Source organism: Pseudophryne corroboree, chromosome 2 (genome assembly GCF_028390025.1).
Source record: "Pseudophryne corroboree isolate aPseCor3 chromosome 2, aPseCor3.hap2, whole genome shotgun sequence".
Taxonomy (NCBI): domain Eukaryota; kingdom Metazoa; phylum Chordata; class Amphibia; order Anura; family Myobatrachidae; genus Pseudophryne; species Pseudophryne corroboree.
The window spans coordinates 528649193-528667789 of record NC_086445.1 but is presented as its reverse complement, the minus strand read 5'-3'; the positions used below and the strand labels follow the sequence as shown (position 1 = coordinate 528667789).

Below are 18597 nucleotides of genomic sequence, written 5' to 3'. Positions count from 1 at the left end.
TTCATGTTAGACCTAGTTTCCTATTGTTTACTAACACCACAGTGGACACTCAAAGGGTGAGTCATATAAGGTACCATTGTCCCTTTTTGTTTACTCCCTATTGTCTAACAGTGAGCTGACCAGACAGGGTGGCTCTCTGGCTTATGTAATCACCTTGATTAGAATATGTATTGTATTCCAATGCTGTAAAATCCTAAAATAAATAAGTCACACACACCCCTGCAATATGAAGCTTCTGGGAGTATAAGTAGAGCTAACCAGAGAGTTGGAAGAGAGTTCTATGCTCGTTGACTAAGAAGTAATGTTCTGTCAGGAATATGTGGTGGGAATTGTCATGTTACATTGGATTACAGAAGTGTGCTGATCTGTTTATAACCCACTCTGTTCAATAAACCACTGTTGGTTTTTCATCTACCACCGTGCCTGAGTGATCTGGAACCTGGTATCTTCACAGGGGGAAACACTAGGCAATGTCGCTCATAGAGCACATTGTCTAGTGTGTACCCACCTTAAGTCAGACAATGCCCACATAGGTATAGAACAATTAGAACTGCATCATTTCTGATCTGACGATCACTGCCGCCACTAGGAAACTAAAATTAGGGAGGGAAGTAGGGAGGGAGAGGATGTCTTGAAGAAGAGATTCCAGTCAGAATCCCTCACTCAAAGCCCCTACACTTCCCTGCTATCTCATTGGTTAACTAAACTAAGTAAAGCCCAGGGTCCGATTCATACACAGCCCCCAAATACTTCAGGGTTTATCCCCCGTCAAGCTGAATGTCCTTCTGTCAGCCTTACCTATGCAGATTGGAGGGTTGGGATTCCAGTAGAACCTGTCAGCAATCTGCACACAGTTAATCTTGGGTTCACCTTCTAGAAGATAGCCTGGATCACACTGGAATACAATGGTGTCACCAGCATCACGACTATCTCCACTTCTGCTGCCATTTTGAGGTATTCCGGGATCATTACAGGATGTAGCTGTAGTAACTAAAAAGAAAACAAAGACAACCGTTCAAGAGTATCTCTCCTCCTCCCGGCACTGAATGCAAATCAGCATCAACAGATTCTTCTGTCTGTGAAAGAGATCATGTTGAATCAGAACACACACGTGACATGAATGTATGTAAAATATATCCTTATATTTGATGTGAAGTTATATCACCACTTGTATTTGGGAAGAACAAATGTCACTTCTGTAACATACAGTATACAGTAACCTATACATAATTTGGAAAGTTGTAATGTAAAATATGAGGTTAATAATGAACATAACTAGCTTTGTTTCAAATTGCATATTACAGGGAATACTGTACTCCTTATGCATTGTGCGTTTGTATTGTTATTGAACTCCTCAATGGTTTCTAATGCCCTTATATTTTATGGTAAAAGTACTGTACATTATTTCCATGCTTGGCAACCTTTTTAATGTTGCATGCCCCAGTGATGTCAATGTAACGTGAAGCAAACTAAGTGAAACTTGAAGGGCTTTTCCACCCTGAGAAAACTGTAACTTATGTGTCTATTAAACTGTTTTATAATTTTTGATTACTACTTGTTACCAGTGGGTTAAAATTAGTGTTTTCTTCATGACACATAGATTTTTGTGTGTGGCCCTGAGAAGGAGTTTGTACATATACCTAAGACAAAATATAGACCATGAAGATAAGAGAATAAGTCATGGTGTTGTAACACACAGGGGGTATCAAAATATCCGCAGTCAATGACCACGGGTAACTGTAGCGCAGGGGGCTATACTATTAATCCTGATGCGGCGCTCTCCTCTATGATACCAGCACTTATCACGGATTATGCTCCGGGTGCCTCAGGCACATAAAGAATAATCTGCAATATTAGGCTGCCGGAGCTGCGATAACACATGGGATCCCATGTGTTTTCGCACAACTGCGGGTCCATTTCAGCCGATGAAAACAGCCTGTCTAGGATAACGCGATAATGACCATCGGTAATTAATCACAATATCTGGATGTCTTCATGGTTCGAAAATGGATCAGGGGTAATTGGATACCGCCTACAGTGGGCACACTGATCTTGAGGTTGAAATACCAGGTTAGAACAGGATCAGAAACTATTGTATATGAAGGGAGTGTTCCCTTCGTTTAATTGGGATGCTTAGTGCGTCTGCGGTGATATTGACTATTGATTCTGAGCATCAAAGTAGTGGTGATGGGTCTCCCTCAGATGATTGAAGATATGAAAACATATTGATTATTGATTCTTATATTGCGTATCATGCTTGAGTTAAATGCTGTTTTGTTGAAATCATTTATATGCACCAATAGACTGTATTTCCATATTTTAACATAATACAGAGTATAATTACTGATTGGCAGAACAAAAGTGATGAGGATGGGTTACATAGGGTGTTTCACCAAAACCTTTATGTGATTTAAGGAAAGTTGTTCATATTCATTGCCTTTAGTGAAATTGAAGGAGGGCATGCACAGTACTAATTAATACATTGATCTCTTGGGACATAGAAACCTCTTTTACACATTTTATTATTATTATTATTATTATTATTATACTTTATTTATATGGCACCACAAGGGTTCCGCAGCGCCCAATTACAGAGTACATAAATAATCAAACAGAAAACAGCAACTTACAGTTGATGACAGTATAGGACAAGTACAGGGTAAATAAACATAGTTACATCAGCAGATGACACTGGAATAAGTATCAGGTGGCAGAAGACTGCTGGATGTGGTACAGTTGAAGATTATTAAAGTAAGACAAAGGATAAGCACATGAGGGATAAGCGTTGATTGGGCTTACGGGTGTTGTATAGAAGATCTACAGTAATTAGACAGAAATTCATTCAGGTCGACCTCATATGGTCAATATACAATAGGTCAACAATCGTATACCCTTGTGCAAAGGCTGATTTAGACCTCACGGGGCCCTAAGCAAGATACCGATTTGGGGCCCCCCTACCTCAAAAAATCCATAGCACCATATTTTTGTTCTGATTTATGACCCATTACATTATTTGTAATTTTTCCTCCTTATATTCTATTCTATTACTTTCTCGGAACTGACTGCACCATTTTCTCTCCCCTCTAATTTTTATTATTACACCACTCAGTTTCTGCATTTTAGATCAGTGCTCCCCTCACTGAATGTAGCAGGTCCCTGTACCCCTTTATTACACCCTCAGTCACTGACTGCATTGTATGAGTGCCACAGCCTTACCGATTGTAGCATGCCCATCCCCTCATATACTATTATTATTCCCCTCCCTCAGTGACCGCAATTTATATCACTGCCTTCCACCTTCATGGATTGTAACAGGTTTTCATATCCCTTATAATTCATTATTACATCCCTCAGTAAGTGACTGTATTGATAATATTTCCTCCCCCCTCACTAATTGTAGTGTGCGGTCACACTAATAGCGGTGATAAGTATTAAAAGGGATGGGTGCTAGCTACAATCAGTGAGGTGGGGGGAGGGAGAGGCACTGATATATGATCAATACAGTCACTGACTGAGGGGTGTAATAATGGGTATTATAAGGGAAGGGAACCTGTTACAATCAGCAGGGGGGGGGGGGCACTGATATATAATGCAGTCACATTAATGGGTGTAAACTAATAATAAGAATTTTAAGGGATGGATTGTCCCTTATACTTATTATTATACCCAATTCCATTATTGTTGACTGTATTATGCATGAGTGCCTCCCCCTCCCTTATTGATTGTAACAGCCTAGTAGGTTCCCAATCCCTTATAATGCACATTATTAAACCAACCACCCCCCACTCCTGCACAGGGGCACCAAGGACAATACAGTCAGGGCAGGGTCTCCTTTCCACGCTGCCTCCATCCCCGGGTCTCCCGCATGATGACACACCCTGCATGATGAGACACTGCGCCGCCTCTCCTAACAAAGTTTCCAAACCCTTCCCCTGCAGCACGCACCTCATGTTTTTCTCTGGGCGAATCCCAGACGCCGGCGGTGATTGACTGCGCAACTGGGCGGGCACATGTAATTGTCCGCCCCGTTCGTGACGTCAGTCCCGACGGATTCGGCAGTGTGTATGCACAACACACTGCCGGATCCGGCTATAGGTATATCTGCAGATCAATTGATTTGCAGATATATCTACATGTGTGTACTCAGCATTAGTCCCATACAAATCACCACTTACTGCAGCAGGCAGATCACAGTGCTCACATGCGTTCCAAGAGGGTGGAAACTTAATGGTCAGAAGTTGAACACTCGGGTGTGGTATTGAAGGTCGACCACACTTAGGTTGATAGTGTCTCGGTCGACCACTTTTGGTCGACAGGGATTCTAGGTCGACAGGGACTAGGTCAACAGGTCAAAAGGTTGACATGAGGGTTTTTTTTCCCAATGGTTGTTGCTTTTGCCGTACAGTGACCGGGAACCCCAATTAGTGCACCGTGTCCGCTCGCCATGCAGGTTATCGTTCCCAATCGTAGTCCACGTGGATCGTAAAGTATGAAAAAGTAAAAAAAATAAGAATTTACTTACCGATAATTCTATTTCTCGTAGTCCGTAGTGGATGCTGGGGACTCCGTAAGGACCATGGGGAATAGCGGCTCCGCAGGAGACTGGGCACATCTAAAGAAAGCTTTAGGACTAACTGGTGTGCACTGGCTCCTCCCCCTATGACCCCCCTCCAAGCCTCAGTTAGGAAACTGTGCCCGGACGAGCGTACACAATAAGGAAGGATTTTGAATCCCGGGTAAGACTCATACCAGCCACACCAATCACACCGTATAACTTGTGATCTGAACCCAGTTAACAGTATGATAACAGAGGAGCCTCTGAAAAGATGGCTCCCAACAATAATAACCCGATTTTTGTAACAATAACTATGTACAAGTATTGCAGACAATCCGCACTTGGGATGGGCGCCCAGAATCCACTACGGACTACGAGAAATAGAATTATCGGTAAGTAAATTCTTATTTTCTCTAACGTCCTAAGTGGATGCTGGGGACTCCGTAAGGACCATGGGGATTATACCAAAGCTCCCAAACGGGCGGGAGAGTGCGGATGACTCTGCAGCACCGAATGAGAGAACTCCAGGTCCTCCTCAGCCAGGGTATCAAATTTGTAGAATTTAGCAAACGTGTTTGCCCCTGACCAAGTAGCTGCTCGGCAAAGTTGTAAAGCCGAGACCCCTCGGGCAGCCGCCCAAGATGAGCCCACTTTCCTTGTGGAACGGGCTTTTACAGATTTTAGCTGTGGCAGGCCTGCCACAGAATGTGCAAGCTGAATTGTACTACAAATCCAACGAGCAATAGTCTGCTTAGAAGCAGGAGCACCCAGCATGTTGGGTGCATACAGGATAAACAGCGAGTCAGATTTCCTGACTCCAGCCGTCCTGGAACATATTTTCAGGGCCCTGACAACATCCAGCAACCTGGATTCCTCCAAGTCCCTAGTAGCCGCAGGCACCACAATAGGTTGGTTCAGGTGAAAACGCTGGAACCACCTTAGGGAGAAACTGAGGACGAGTCCTCAATTCCGCCCTGTCCGAATGGAAAATCAGATAAGGGCTTTTACAGGATAAAGCCGCCAATCCTGACACGCGCCTGGCCCAGGCCAGGGCCAACAGCATGACCACTTTCCATGTGAGATATTTTAACTCCACAGATTTAAGTGGTCCAAACCAATGTGACTTTTGGAACCCAAACTACATTGAGATCCCAAATTGCCACTGGAGGCACAAAAGGAGGCTGTATATGCAGTACCCCTTTTACAAACGTCTAAACTTCAGGGACTGAAGCTAGTTCTTTTTTGGAAGAAAATTGACAGGGCCGAAATCTGAACCTTAATGGACCCCAATTTCAGGCCCATAGACACTCCTGTTTGCAGGAAATGTAGGAATCGACCCAGTTGAATTTCCTCCGTCGGGCCTTACTGGCCTCGCACTACGCAACATATTTTCGCCAATTGCGGTGATAATGTTTTTGCGGTTACATCCTTCCTGGCTTTTGATCAGGATAGGGATGACTTCATCCGGAATGCCTTTTTTCCTTCAGGATCCGGTGTTCAACCGCCATGCCGTCAAACGCAGCCGCGGTAAGTCTTGGAACAGACAGGGTCCTTGCTGGAGCAGGTCCCTTCTTAGAGGTAGAGGCCACGGATCCTCCGTGAGCCTCTCTTGAAGTTCCGGTTACCAAGTCCTTTTTGGCCCATCCGGAGCCACGAATATAGTGCTTACTCCTCTCCATCTTATCAATCTCAGTACCTTGGGTATGAGAGGCAGATGAGGGAACACATACACTGACTGGTACACCCACGGTGTCACCAGAGAGTCCACAACTATTGCCTGAGGGTCTCTTGACCTGGCGCAATACCTGTCGAGTTTTTTAATCATGTGGACGACTTCTGGGTGAAGTCCCCACTCTCCCGGGTGGAGGTCGTGCTGAGGAAGTCTGCTACCCAGTTGTCCACTCCCGGAATGAATACTGTTGACAGTGCTATTACATGATTTTCCGCCCAGCGGAGAATCCTTGCAGCTTCTGCCATTGCCCTCCTGCTTCTTGTGCCACCCTGTCTGTTTACGTGGGTGACTGCCATGATGTTGTCCGACTGGATCAACACCGGCTGACCTTGAAGCAGAGGTCTCGCTAAGCTTAGAGCATTGTAAATGGCCCTTAGCTTCAGGATATTTATGTGAAGTGATGTATCCAGGCTTGACCCTAAGCCCTGGATATTCCTTCCCTGTGTGACTGCTCCCCAGCCTCGCAGGCTGGCATCCGTGGTCACCAGGACCCAGTCCTGAATGCCGAATCTGCGGCCCTCTAGAAGATGAGCACTCTGCAACCACCACAGGATGGATACCCTTGTCCTTGGTGACAGGGTTATCCGCTGATGCATCTGAAAATGCGACCCGGACCATTTGTCCAGTAGGTTCCACTGGAAAGTTCTTGCGTGGAATCTAACGAATGGGATTGCTTCGTAGGAAGCCACCATTTTTTCCCAGAACCCTTGTGCATTGATGCACTGAGACTTGGTTCGGTTTTAGGAGGTTCCTGATTAGCTCGGATAACTCCCTGGCTTTCTCTTCCGGGAGAAACACCTTTTTTCTGGACTGTGTCCAGGATCATCCCTAGGAAACAGAAGACAAGTCGTCGGAACCAGCTGCGATTTTGGAATATTGAGAACCCAATCGTGCTGCCGCAACACTACCTGAGATAGTGCTACACCGACCTCCAACTGTTCCCTGGATCTTACCCTTATCAGGGAATTGTCCAAGTAAGGGATAACTAAAATTTCCTTCCTTCGAAGGGATATCATTTTTGGTAAAGACCCGGGGTGCCGTGGACCATCCCTACGGCAGCGTCTGAACTGATAGTGACAGTTCTGTACCATAACCTGAGGTACCCTTGGTGAGAAGGGTAAATTTTGACATGAAGGTAAGCATCCTTGATGTCCCGAGACATCATGTAGTCCCCTTCTTCCAGGTTCGCAATCACTGCTCTGAGTGACTCAATCTTGAATTTGAACCTCTGTATGTAAGTGTTCAAAGATTTTAGATTTTAGAATCGGTCTCACCGAGCCGTCTGGCTTCGGTACCACAATAGTGTGGAATAATACCCCGTTCCCTGTTGCAGGAGGGGTACCTTGATTATCACCTGCTGGGAATACAGCTTGTGAATGGCTTCCAAAACTGCCTCCCTGTCAGAGGGAGACGTCGGTAAAGTCGACTTTTGGAAACGGCGAGGGGGAGACGTCTCGAATTCCAATATGTACCCCTGAGATATTACCTGAAGGATTCAGGGGTCTACTTGCGAGTGAGCCCACTGCGCACTGAAATTCATTGAGAACGGGCCCCCACCGTGCCTGAGCTTGTAAAGCCCTAGCGTCATACTGAGGGCTTGGCAGAGGCGGGAAAGGGTTTCTGTTCCTGGGAACTGGCTGATCTCTGCAGCCTTTTTCCTCTCCCTCTGTCACGAGCAGAAAAGAGGAACCTTTTGTCCGCTTGCCAACAAAGGACTGCGCCTGATAATACGGCGTCTTATTTTGAGAGGCGACCTGGGGTACAAACTTGGATTTCCCAGCTGTTGCCGTGGCCACCAGGTCTAAAAGACCGACCCCAAATGTCCCCTTTCAAAGGCAATACTTCCAAATGCCGTTTGGAATCCGCATCACCTGACCATTTTACTGGTAGAATTGGACAACGCACTTATACTTGATGCCAGTCGGCAATTATTCCGCTGTGCATCATGCATATATAGAAATGCATCTTTTAAATGCTCTATAGGCAATAATATACTATCCTTATCTAGGATATCAATATTTCCAGTCAGGGAATCCGACCATGCCAACCCAGCACTGCACCTCCAGGCTGAGGCGATAGCTGGTCGCAGTATAACACCAGTATGTGTGTAAATACCTTTTTTGGATACCCTCCTGCTTTCTATCAGCAGGATCCTTAAGGGCGGCCATCTCATGAGAGGGTAGAGCCCTTGTTCTTACAAGCGTGTGAGCGCCTTATCCCCCCTAGGGGGTGTTTCCCAATGCATCCTAACCTCTGGCGGGAAAGGGTATGCAGCCAATACTTTTTAAGAAATTATTAATTGTTATCGGGGGGAAACCCACGCATCATCACACACCTTATTTTATTTCTCAGATTCAGGAAAACTACAGGTAGTTTTTCCCTCACCGAACATAATACCCCTTTTTTGGTGGTACTCGTATTATCAGAAATGTATAAAAACATTTTCCATTGTCTCAATCATGTAACGTGTGGCCCTACTGGAAATCACGGTTGTCTCTTCACCGTCGACACAGGAGTCAGTATCCGTGTCGGCGTCTGTATCTGCCATCTGAGGTAACGGCCGCTTTAGAGCCCCTGACGGCCTATGAGACGTCTGGACAGGCACAAGCTGAGTAGCCGGCTGTCTCATGTCAACCACTGTTTTTTTATATAGAGCTGACACTGTCACGTAATTTTCAACAGTACATCCACTCAGGTGTCGACCCCCTAGGGGGTGACATCACTGTTACAGACACTCTGCTCCGTCTCCACATCATTTTTCTCCTCATACATGTCGACACAAACGTACCGACACACAGCACACACACACAGGGAATGCTCTGATAGAGGACAGGACCCCACTAGCCCTTTGGGGAGACAGAGGGAGAGTATGCCATACCTTATATAAGTGTTTTTCCCCTTATAGCTGCTGTATGTTTTAATACTGCGCCTAATTAGTGCCCCCCTCTCTTTTTTTTAACCCTTTCTGTCTGCAGGGAAGAGCCAGGGAGCTTCCCTCCAACTGAGCTGTGAGGGAAAATGGCGCCAGTGTGCTGAGGAGATAGGCTCCGCCCCCTTTTCGGCGGCCTTATCTCCCGGTTTTTTGTATATTCTGGCAGGGGTTAAATGCATCCATATAGCCCAGGAGCTATACGTGATGCATTTTTTGCCATGTAAGGTATTTCTGTAATGTTTTATTGCGTCTCAGGGCGCCCCCCCCCAGCGCCCTGCACCCTCAGTGACCGGAGTATGAAGTGTGCTGAGAGCAATGGCGCACAGCTGCAGTGCTGTGCGCTACCTTATTGAAGACAGGAACGTCTTCTGCCGCCGTTTTTCCCGGACCTCTTCGCTCTTCTGGCTCTGTAAGGGGGCCGGCGGCGCGGCTCCGGGACCCATCCAGGCTGGACCTGTGATCGTCCCTCTGGAGCTAATGTCCAGTAGCCAAGAAGCCCAATCCACTCTGCACGCAGGTGAGTTCGCTTCTTCTCCCCTTAGTCCCTCGATGCAGTGAGCCTGTTGCCAGCAGGTCTCACTGAAAATAACAAACCTAAACTAAAACTTTCACTAAGAAGCTCAGGAGAGCCCCTAGTGTGCACCCTTCTCGTCGGGCACAGAAATCTAACTGAGGCTTGGAGGGGGGTCATAGGGGGAGGAGCCAGTGCACACCAGTTAGTCCTAAAGCTTTCTTTAGATGTGCCCAGTCTCCTGCGGAGCCGCTATTCCCCATGGTCCTTACGGAGTCCCCAGCATCCACTTAGGACGTTAGAGAAAAAGGAATTCTGCAACACTGTTTGCTGCATAGCGTGCCAGGCTGCGACTATTCGCAGACGTCAATCTCTTCATTAACTCCTTAGGAATTAATGAAGCGATCGTTGGCTGTAAATAGTCGCAGCCTGGCATGCCATGCACCAAGCAGTGTTGCAGCATGCCACATCGCAGCAAGATAAGCATGGCTACATCTGTATGTGTGTCGACCATTTGCATGTGAACTTTCTGAACCTGCCAACCTTTTGTACCTGTTTACCTTAAGCTCTGTCTACCTTTTACATGTCGACTTTTAGACCATGTCAACCAAATGCATGTCAATCTACTGACTGTCTGTCTAGATACTGTCTATATATACATTGGAACCCGGCTTTACAAGGAAAGTACAAAGCTAATATCTGCTGAGAATACAAACAGCGGCTTCCCAATGGTGAGAACACCTAAAGGAGGAAGGCAAGTATACTTACCCCCTATCCTTAGCCCTCTCTTCCCGCAGCCTAAACCTAACACCCCCACCCCCCATCCCCTCCCGCAGTCTAAACCTAACCTACCCCACCGAGGCTTACCTATCCAACAGGCCGGCAAACATACAGTACATTCATGATCTCGGCAGTTGGGATTCCGGCGCCGGAATTGTGATCCTAGGCGGGTTGCTGGCGCCGGCATTCCGAACAGTGTCGGGATTCCAGTGTCGGTATTTTGATTGCTGGGATCCCGACCGCCGGTACTGAAATAGTATTTATAACACAGAATAATAAAAAGAAAAAAAAAATCTTTTTATTAAATATTACATAAAATTCTGTGTACCCTAGGAACAATCTAATGCTGACTGAACAAACCCAGTAAAAGTAGTTGTGTCAAACAGAGCATCAGCAATGACCCTATATGGCAGCTCAGAGTACTTGTATAAGCAGATAACATATTTCACCTCCATCTGCAGTATCTTATAGCGTGGACATAGATTCAATTCATTGAAGACAATACTGCACCATAATGTAGACTCAGAGATGAGCGAGGGATGGGGACAATCATCTCCAACTTTCTGCTTGCTATCATTTCTACATTAAAAGGTGCAGGTTCAGCAGGGAGGGAGCCTGTCAGAGGCTAAACGCCTGATTAGCTTTCTAATCTAATCTGATATTAGAGAAACATTATTTTCTCGCTGTTTCAAGAGGCCTAGGATTTTTTATGGTCTCCTGGGAGAAGGAGATACTTGATGGCAATAAGTTCATGAATATAATTTGTGTGAAGAGCATCTCTTATGCATTGCTAAGATCAATGGAAGACACATCATTATAAAGAAATAAATAAATATATACAGCACATGTATGTATGTATATATGTACGTATGTAGTAAAATGTGGCGTAGTGTGGTAGAGCATTTCTTTCCTTCCATCTCAAATTGTATATAGTGTGGGTACGTGTGCTTTGTGCTATATACATTCGCTCCAAAATCTTCTTGCAGAGCCTAACAATACTGTCCTATGCGGTTGTTGTTCCCTTAGTTACTGTACCTCCCCCCTTGTGAATTCTGTCTTGGCTCTTTCTTGACCAATGCTTTTTTCTTATGGTACTCAGGGTTCAGTATGATTTACCGACGGTCGGGATGCCGGCTATCAGTATACCGACAACAGCATCCCGGCTGTCACTATAACAGCACCCTGGCCAGCAGCTGCGCTCGCTGCAGGTTCTATTCCCACTCTATGGGTGTCATGGACACCCACAAGTGGGAATAGCCCCTGTGAGCCGGGATTCCAGCTGTCAGTATTGTCAGCAGTCAGCAGGGATCCCGACTGTTGGCAACTTAACTGCATCCTGGTACTCAATAGAACACAGCACTTTTTTTGTTATCATTTTTATTACATTTTTAACTGATTCCTTAAATAGGAATAAATGAGTGACCTAATTTCAAATATAGAATTAGCATCTGCAGACTTGTCCAGAGCATGAAGCTGCTATAAATGTTGTAATTTTATGTGCGTTCTGGTACCTTTTTCATAGGAAAAAACTAGAGATGAGCGGGTTCGGTTCCTCGGAAACCGAACCCGCCCGAACTTCATGTTTTTTTACACGGGTCCGAGCGACTCGGATCTTCCCGCCTTGCTCGGTTAACCCGAGCGCGCCCGAACGTCATCATCCCGCTGTCGGATTCTCGCGAGGCTCGGATTCTATCGCGAGACTCGGATTCTATATAAGGAGCCGCGCGTCGCCGCCATTTTCACACGTGCATTGAGATTCATAGGGAGAGGACGTGGCTGGCGTCCTCTCCGTTTATAGAGAAGAGAAGAAGAGAGTGAGACTAGAGTAGAGAGAGACACAGTAGTAATTTTGGGGAGCATTAGTAGGAGTACTACTACTTGCTGAAGTGATAGATAGATAGTGTGACTGTATAATGTATATCTGACTTGTGGGGGAGACACTGACAGTGGGGAGCAGTTAGAGTCTGAGAGCAGGACTCAGGAGTACTACATATAACGTACAGTGCACACTTTTGCTGCCAGAGTGCCACACTGCCATTGTGACCACACTGACAACCAGTATAATATATATTGTGATTGTCTGCTTAGGAGTACTACTTGCAAGTTGCTGATAGTGTGACCAGTGACCTGACCCCCAGTTTAATAATCACCACCAGTTTAATATATATATATATATATATAATTGTATATAATATATATATATAATATTGTATACCACCTACCCGTGTTTTTTTTTTCTTTCTTCTTCTTTATACATACTACTATAGTAGCTTACTGTAGCAGTCTGCGGTGCTGCTGAGCTGACAGTGTCCAGCAGGTCCGTCATCAGTCATTACATAATAAATATATACACCTGTCCAGCTGCAGTACTAGTGATATTATATATATATATATTAATTTCATCTCATTATCATCCAGTCTATATTAGCAGCAGACACAGTACGGTAGTCCACGGCTGTAGCTACCTCTGTGTCGGCAGTCGCTGGTCCATCCATAATTGTATACCACCTACCCGTGTTTTTTTTTTTTTCCTTTCTTCTTCTTTATACATACTACTATAGTAGCTTACTGTAGCAGTCTGCGGTGCTGCTGAGCTGACAGTGTCCAGCAGGTCCGTCATCAGTCATTACATAATAAATATATATACCTGTCCGGCTGCAGTACTAGTGATATTTTATATATATATATATATATATATTAATTTCATCTCATTATCATCCAGTCTATATTAGCAGCAGACACAGTACGGTAGTCCACGGCTGTAGCTACCTCTGTGTCGGCAGTCGCTGGTCCATCCATAATTGTATACCACCTACCCATTTTTTTTCTTTCTTCTTCTTTATACATACTACTATAGTAGCTTACTGTAGCAGTCTGTGGTGCTGCTGAGCTGACAGTGTCCAGCAGGTCCGTCATCAGTCATTACATAATAAATATATATACCTGTCCGGCTGCAGTACTAGTGATATTATATATATATATATATATATTAATTTCATCTCATTATCATCCAGTCTATATTAGCAGCAGACACAGTACGGTAGTCCACGGCTGTAGCTACCTCTGTGTCGGCAGTCGCTGGTCCATCCATAATTGTATACCACCTACCCGTGGTTTTTTTTTCTTCTTTCTTCTTCTTTATACATACTACTATAGTAGCTTACTGTAGCAGTCTGCGGTGCTGCTGAGCTGACAGTGTCCAGCAGGTCCGTCATCAGTCATTACATAATAAATATATATACCTGTCCGGCTGCAGTACTAGTGATATTATATATATATATATATATATTAATTTCATCTCATTATCATCCAGTCTATATTAGCAGCAGACACAGTACGGTAGTCCACGGCTGTAGCTACCTCTGTGTCGGCAGTCGCTGGTCCATCCATAAGTATACTAGTATCCATCCATCTCCATTGTTTACCTGAGGTGCCTTTTAGTTGTGCCTATTAAAATATGGAGAAAAAAATGTTGAGGTTCCAAAATTAGGGAAAGATCAAGATCCACTTCCACCTCGTGCTGAAGCTGCTGCCACTAGTCATGGCCGAGACGATGAAATGCCAGCAACGTCGTCTGCCAAGGCCGATGCCCAATGTCATAGTACAGAGCATGTAAAATCCAAAACACCAAATATCAGTAAAAAAAGGACTCCAAAATCTAAAATAAAATTGTCGGAGGAGAAGCGTTAACTTGCCAATATGCCATTTACCACACGGAGTGGCAAGGAACGGCTGAGGCCCTGGCCTATGTTCATGAGGATGGAAGCACTCAGCCTCTCGCTAGAAAACTGAAAAGACTCAAGCTGGCAAAAGCACCGCAAAGAACTGTGCGTTCTTCGAAATCCCAAATCCACAAGGAGAGTCCAATTGTGTCGGTTGCGATGCCTGACCTTCCCAACACTGGACGTGAAGAGCATGCGCCTTCCACCATTTGCACGCCCCCTGCAAGTGCTGGAAGGAGCACCCGCAGTCCAGTTCCCGATAGTCAGATTGAAGATGTCAGTGTTGAAGTACACCAGGATGAGGAGGATATGGGTGTTGCTGGCGCTGGGGAGGAAATTGACCAGGAGGATTCTGATGGTGAGGTGGTTTGTTTAAGTCAGGCACCCGGGGAGACACCTGTTGTCCGTGGGAGGAATAGGGCCATTGACATGCCTGGTCAAAATACAAAAAAAATCAGCTCTTCGGTGTGGAAGTATTTAACCAGAAATGCGGACAACATTTGTCAAGCCGTGTGTTGCCTTTGTCAAGCTGTAATAAGTAGGGGTAAGGACGTTAACCACCTCGGAACATCCTCCCTTATACGTCACCTGCAGCGCATTCATCATAAGTCAGTGACAAGTTCAAAAACTTTGGGCGACAGCGGAAGCAGTCCACTGACCAGTAAATCCCTTCCTCTTGTAACCAAGCTCACGCAAACCACCCCACCAACTCCCTCAGTGTCAATTTCCTCCTTCCCCAGCAATGCCAATAGTCCTGCAGGCCATATCACTGGCAATTCTGACGAGTCCTCTCCTGCCTGGGATTCCTCCGATGCATCCTTGCGTGTAACGCCTACTGCTGCTGGCGCTGCTGTTGTTGCTGCTGGGAGTCGATGGTCATCCCAGAGGGGAAGTCGTAAGCCCACTTTTACTACTTCCACCAAGCAATTGACTGTCCAACAGTCCTTTGCGAAGAAGATGAAATATCACAGCAGTCATCCTGTTGCAAAGCGGATAACTGAGGCCTTGACAACTATGTTGGTGTTAGACGTGCGTCCGGTATCCGCCGTTAGTTCACAGGGAACTAGACAATTTCTTGAGGTAGTGTGCCCCCGTTACCAAATACCATCTAGGTTCCACTTCTCTAGGCAGGCGATACCGAGAATGTACACGGACGTCAGAAAAAGACTCACCAGTGTCCTAAAAAATGCAGTTGTACCCAATGTCCACTTAACCACGGACATGTGGACAAGAGGAGCAGGGCAGGGTCAGGACTATATGACTGTGACAGCCCACTGGGTAGATGTATGGACGCCCGCCGCAAGAACAGCAGCGGCGGCACCAGTAGCAGCATCTCGCAAACGCCAACTCTTTCCTAGGCAGGCTACGCTTTGTATCACCGGTTTCCAGAATACGCACACAGCTGAAAACCTCTTACGGCAACTGAGGAAGATCATCGCGGAATGGCTTACCCCAATTGGACTCTCCTGTGGATTTGTGGCATCGGACAACGCCAGCAATATTGTGTGTGCATTAAATATGGGCAAATTCCAGCACGTCCCATGTTTTGCACATACCTTGAATTTGGTGGTGCAGAATTTTTTAAAAAACGACAGGGGCGTGCAAGAGATGCTGTCGGTGGCCAGAAGAATTGCGGGACACTTTCGGAGGACAGGCACCACGTACAGAAGACTGGAGCACCACCAAAAACGCCTGAACCTGCCCTGCCATCATCTGAAGCAAGAAGTGGTAACGAGGTGGAATTCAACCCTATATATGCTTCAGAGGTTGGAGGAGCAGCAAAAGGCCATTCAAGCCTATACAATTGAGCACGATATAGGAGGTGGAATGTACCTGTCTCAAGCGCAGTGGAGAATGATTTCAACGTTGTGCAAGGTTCTGCAACCTTTTGAACTTGCCACACGTGAAGTCAGTTCAGACACTGCCAGCCTGAGTCAGGTCATTCCCCTCATCAGGCTTTTGCAGAAGAAGCTGAAGGCATTGAAGGAGGAGCTAAAAGGGAGCGATTCCGCTAGGCATGTGGGACTTGTGGATGGAGCCCTTAATTCGCTTAACAAGGATTCACGGGTGGTCAATCTGTTGAAATCAGAGCACTACATTTTGGCCACCGTGCTCGATCCTAGATTTAAAACCTACCTTGGATCTCTCTTTCCGGCAGACACAAGTCTGCTGGGGTTCAAAGACCTGCTGGTGACAAAATTGTCAAGTCAAGCGGAACGCGACCTGTCAACATCTCCTCCTTCACATTCTCCCGCAACTGGGGGTGCGAGGAAAAGGCTCAGAATTCCGAGCCCACCCGCTGGCGGTGATGCAGGGCAGTCTGGAGCGACTGCTGATGCTGACATCTGGTCCGGACTGAAGGACCTGACAACGATTACGGACATGTCGTCTACTGTCACTGCATATGATTCTCTCCCCATTGAAAGAATGGTGGAGGATTATATGAGTGACCGCATCCAAGTAGGCACGTCAGACAGTCCGTACTTATACTGGCAGGAAAAAGAGGCAATTTGGAGGCCCTTGCACAAACTGGCTTTATTCTACCTAAGTTGCGCTCCCACAAGTGTGTACTCCGAAAGAGTGTTTAGTGCCGCCGCTCACCTTGTCAGCAATCGGCGTACGAGGTTACTTCCAGAAAATGTGGAGAAGATGATGTTCATTAAAATGAATTATAATCAATTCCTCCGTGGAGACATTGACCAGCAGCAATTGCCTCCACAAAGTAGTACACAGGGAGCTGAGATGGTGGATTCCAGTGGGGACGAATTGATAATCTGTGAGGAGCGGGATGTACACGGTGATATATCGGAGGATGATGATGAGGTGGACATCTTGCCTCTGTAGAGCCAGTTTGTGCAAGGAGAGATTAATTGCTTCTTTTTCGGTGGGGGTCCAAACCAACCCGTCATTTCAGTCACAGTCGTGTGGCAGACCCTGTCACTGAAATGATGGGTTGGTTAAAGTGTGCATGTCCTGTTTATACAACATAAGAATGGGTGGGAGGGCCCAAGGACAATTCCATCTTGCACCTCTTTTTTCTTTCATTTTTCTTTGCATCATGTGCTGTTTGGGGAGTGTTTTTTGGAAGGGCCATCCTGCGTGACACTGCAGTGCCACTCCTAGATGGGCCAGGTGTTTGTGTCGGCCACTAGGGTCGCTTATCTTACTCACACAGCTACCTCATTGCGCCTCTTTTTTTCTTCTTTGCGTCATGTGCTGTTTGGGGAGTGTTTTTTGGAAGGGCCATCCTGCGTGACACTGCAGTGCCACTCCTAGATGGGCCAGGTGTTTGTGTCGGCCACTAGGGTCGCTTATCTTACTCACACAGCTAGCTCATTGCGCCTCTTTTTTTCTTTGCGTCATGTGCTGTTTGGGGAGTGTTTTTTGGAAGGGCCATCCTGCGTGCCACTTCAGTGCCACTCCTAGATGGGCCAGGTGTTTGTGTCGGCCACTAGGGTCGCTTATCTTACTCACACAGCTACCTCATTGCGCCTCTTTTTTTCTTCTTTGCGTCATGTGCTGTTTGGGGAGTGTTTTTTGGAAGGGCCATCCTGCGTGACACTGCAGTGCCACTCCTAGATGGGCCAGGTGTTTGTGTCGGCCACTAGGGTCGCTTATCTTACTCACACAGCTACCTCATTGCGCCTCTTTTTTTCTTCTTTGCGTCATGTGCTGTTTGGGGAGTGTTTTTTGGAAGGGCCATCCTGCGTGACACTGCAGTGCCACTCCTAGATGGGCCAGGTGTTTGTGTCGGCCACTAGGGTCGCTTAGCTTAGTCATCCAGCGACCTCGGTGCAAATTTTAGGACTAAAAATAATATTGTGAGGTGTGAGGTGTTAAGAATAGACTGAAAATGAGTGGAAATTATGGTTTTTGAGGTTAATAATACTTTGGGATCAAAATGACCCCCAAATTCAATGATTTAAGCTGTTTTTTAGTGTTTTTTGAAAAAAACACCCGAATCCAAAACACACCCGAATCCGACAAAAAAAATTCGGTGAGGTTTTGCCAAAACGCGGTCGAACCCAAAACACGGCCGCGGAACCGAACCCAAAACCAAAACACAAAACCCGAAAAATTTCAAGTGCACTTCTCTAGAAAAAACACTGATCATGGCACGGCCGCTGTTCAATGCAGCTTCATCTTTGTTGGAGAGAGCGCTGTCTGAGCACTAAGACCGCCAGAGGCGCACCGCCGACCTGACAGGTGTGCTATTGTGCATGCACGTCTCTCTGTGCACCTTCTGCTTTCAGTGTCCCAGATTGAAGGACGGAATACATCAAATCATATTTTGCAGTCAAACCTCTGAAAATGACGTTTTATGAGGTTTGGCCACTTACTGTATATGCGCCATGCTCCAGAATG

At 46.1% G+C, this 18597-nt stretch overlaps 1 protein-coding gene across 3 annotated transcripts in view; it reads right to left on the bottom strand.

The window, feature by feature from the left end:
- Window positions 1–18597, bottom strand: part of LOC135033722 (CUB and sushi domain-containing protein 2-like) — a 1450369-nt gene that overhangs the window by 213989 nt on the left and 1217783 nt on the right. For all 3 annotated transcript variants that reach the window (XM_063954204.1, XM_063954205.1, XM_063954206.1), the window contains one exon: window positions 799–990. In XM_063954204.1, coding sequence (XP_063810274.1) covers window positions 799–990 — 192 coding nt within the window. The remainder of the gene's footprint in view (window positions 1–798; window positions 991–18597) is intronic.